This window comes from Buceros rhinoceros, unplaced genomic scaffold, assembly GCF_000710305.1.
Source record: "Buceros rhinoceros silvestris isolate BGI_N320 unplaced genomic scaffold, ASM71030v1 scaffold392, whole genome shotgun sequence".
Classification (NCBI taxonomy): domain Eukaryota; kingdom Metazoa; phylum Chordata; class Aves; order Bucerotiformes; family Bucerotidae; genus Buceros; species Buceros rhinoceros.
Genome location: NW_010399231.1, coordinates 4,449 through 6,140, shown reverse-complemented (window position 1 = coordinate 6,140; position 1,692 = coordinate 4,449). Strand labels below are relative to the sequence as shown.

General features: G+C 54.2%; 1 protein-coding gene across 1 annotated transcript in view; it reads left to right on the top strand.

Moving 5' to 3' along the window:
* Positions 1-1,692, top strand: part of EDC4 (enhancer of mRNA decapping 4) — a gene marked incomplete at both ends in the record, with an annotated part of 25,652 nt that overhangs the window by 20,683 nt on the left and 3,277 nt on the right. Inside the window, one exon of the mRNA XM_010131367.1 lies at positions 736-916. Within this exon, the coding sequence (XP_010129669.1) occupies positions 736-916 (181 nt within the window). The remainder of the gene's footprint in view (positions 1-735; positions 917-1,692) is intronic.

The window sequence follows — 1,692 nt, the reverse complement described above, 5'->3', positions numbered from 1 at the left end:
CAGAGAAGGAGCTGTGCGGTTCTGGGCTCCCACAAGCCCTGTGTCATCTGAGACGCTGCCACTCGTTTCCTCTGCTCTGCTGAGGTGATGCGTGTCTGTCGGCAGCAGGATAAGCTCTTCCCAGCAAAGAAAGGGGCACGGTGGGACTGGCCTGTTGGAATTTCTTATCGCTGCTGATAGGAACTTCGTATCTGGCAGAAAATGCTCCGAGCTGAGTTGCATATCTTAAGGACACATCTTAAAATGCCCTTGGTGGGTCGTGCCTCTGATAGGTCTTTTGGGACAATGACGCTGCTGCGGCGGTTTGGTTATTCATCAGTAAGTGCAAAGCTGAGAAGGCGCTCTAGGAAGCAACCTTCCTGCTCTGCTGATTGCACTGCGCTTTCCGAAATGTTAGAGGTCGTTATTTACATGTGGAGGCCTAAACACTTGCAGTACCTGGCCAAAAGCGAACAGGACCTCTTTTCTTTTGGATGCCAGAGCTTTGGAAGGAGGCCTAGAATCTAAACCGCCGATATTCTAAGCAACCATTTATGAATTCCACGCAGGAACTTCACATACCTCAGCCTACCAGTTTATTTCTTGGGACAAAGGTGTCCAAAATAGGCAATAAGCTGGCCCTGTTCGCTGCTTTCTGTGTTCTGCTCCAGTCCTAGGCACAGCGGTTGACTTAGCAGGAAGGCAGACTGAGCTCCAATCCTGTTGGAACTGACTGCTTGTCCCCTCCACGTGTAGGTGACACCGGAGTTCCAGGACGAGCTGATGTGCATCCTGAGGAGCCAGCAGCGGGAGCTCTCCGAGCTGCGTCAGAACCAGATGGAGCTGCTGCAGAGGCTCACGGACCACCTCGACGCCATCCAGAGCTCCCTCATGGGCCACGTGGAGAGGGTGATCGACTCCCAGCAGGAGCAGGAGCGTATCCTTGTGGGCAGGCGTTGCCGGGCAGGGAAGAGGCAGAAGGCTGTGAGGCAGACGAGATGCGAGGAAGGTTCAGGATCTCGGTAGCGGGAGCCGTAGGTGCAGTCAAAGTGCCTGGCTGCAACATAACCGGTTCAGATCCTCTCGGTCCCTTCCTAAGGGTGAGGAACCAGAATGGAGAAGAACTGGTACTTTCTCCAGCCTTCTCGTTATCCATCACACCACAAGTGCTGGAGAAGGCTGGAGGTGCTCCTGGAACGTTACCCCACGTTGGGCAGTGGCACTTGCACAAGAGTAATTTGGCGATGGTCCTTTCTTTCCTTTCCTCCTTGCACCAGAAGTAGCACCTGGCTGCCACGCTGTGCAGCTGAGTGCGGAGAAACCCGGCTGAACCCGTGCGCACGGTTCATGGTGCACAGCCCCTGAGGTGTTGTCTGGAAAGAGCTTTGCTGTGGTGTTTTCAAACCTGGTACCCAATTTTTTATTGTATTGTGAGGACTCGGTTCCTGCTCATCTTTTGCTGTGCTGAATTTGCTCACGTTCCCCAAACTGAGCAACTCCGGCCTGTTCCGTGTCTGAAACCACCCCAACTTCTGTGACATGACAGTGATTTCTGTTTTCTCTGTTGATTAGATCAGAAGAGGGTTTGGGTTGGGAGGGACATTTTGAAGCCTGCAGAGAGCAGGGACATCTGCCCCCAGAGCAGGGGGCTCAGAGCCCCCAGGGCCAACCTGACCTGGGATGGGGCCAGCGATGGGGCTGCTCCCACCTCTC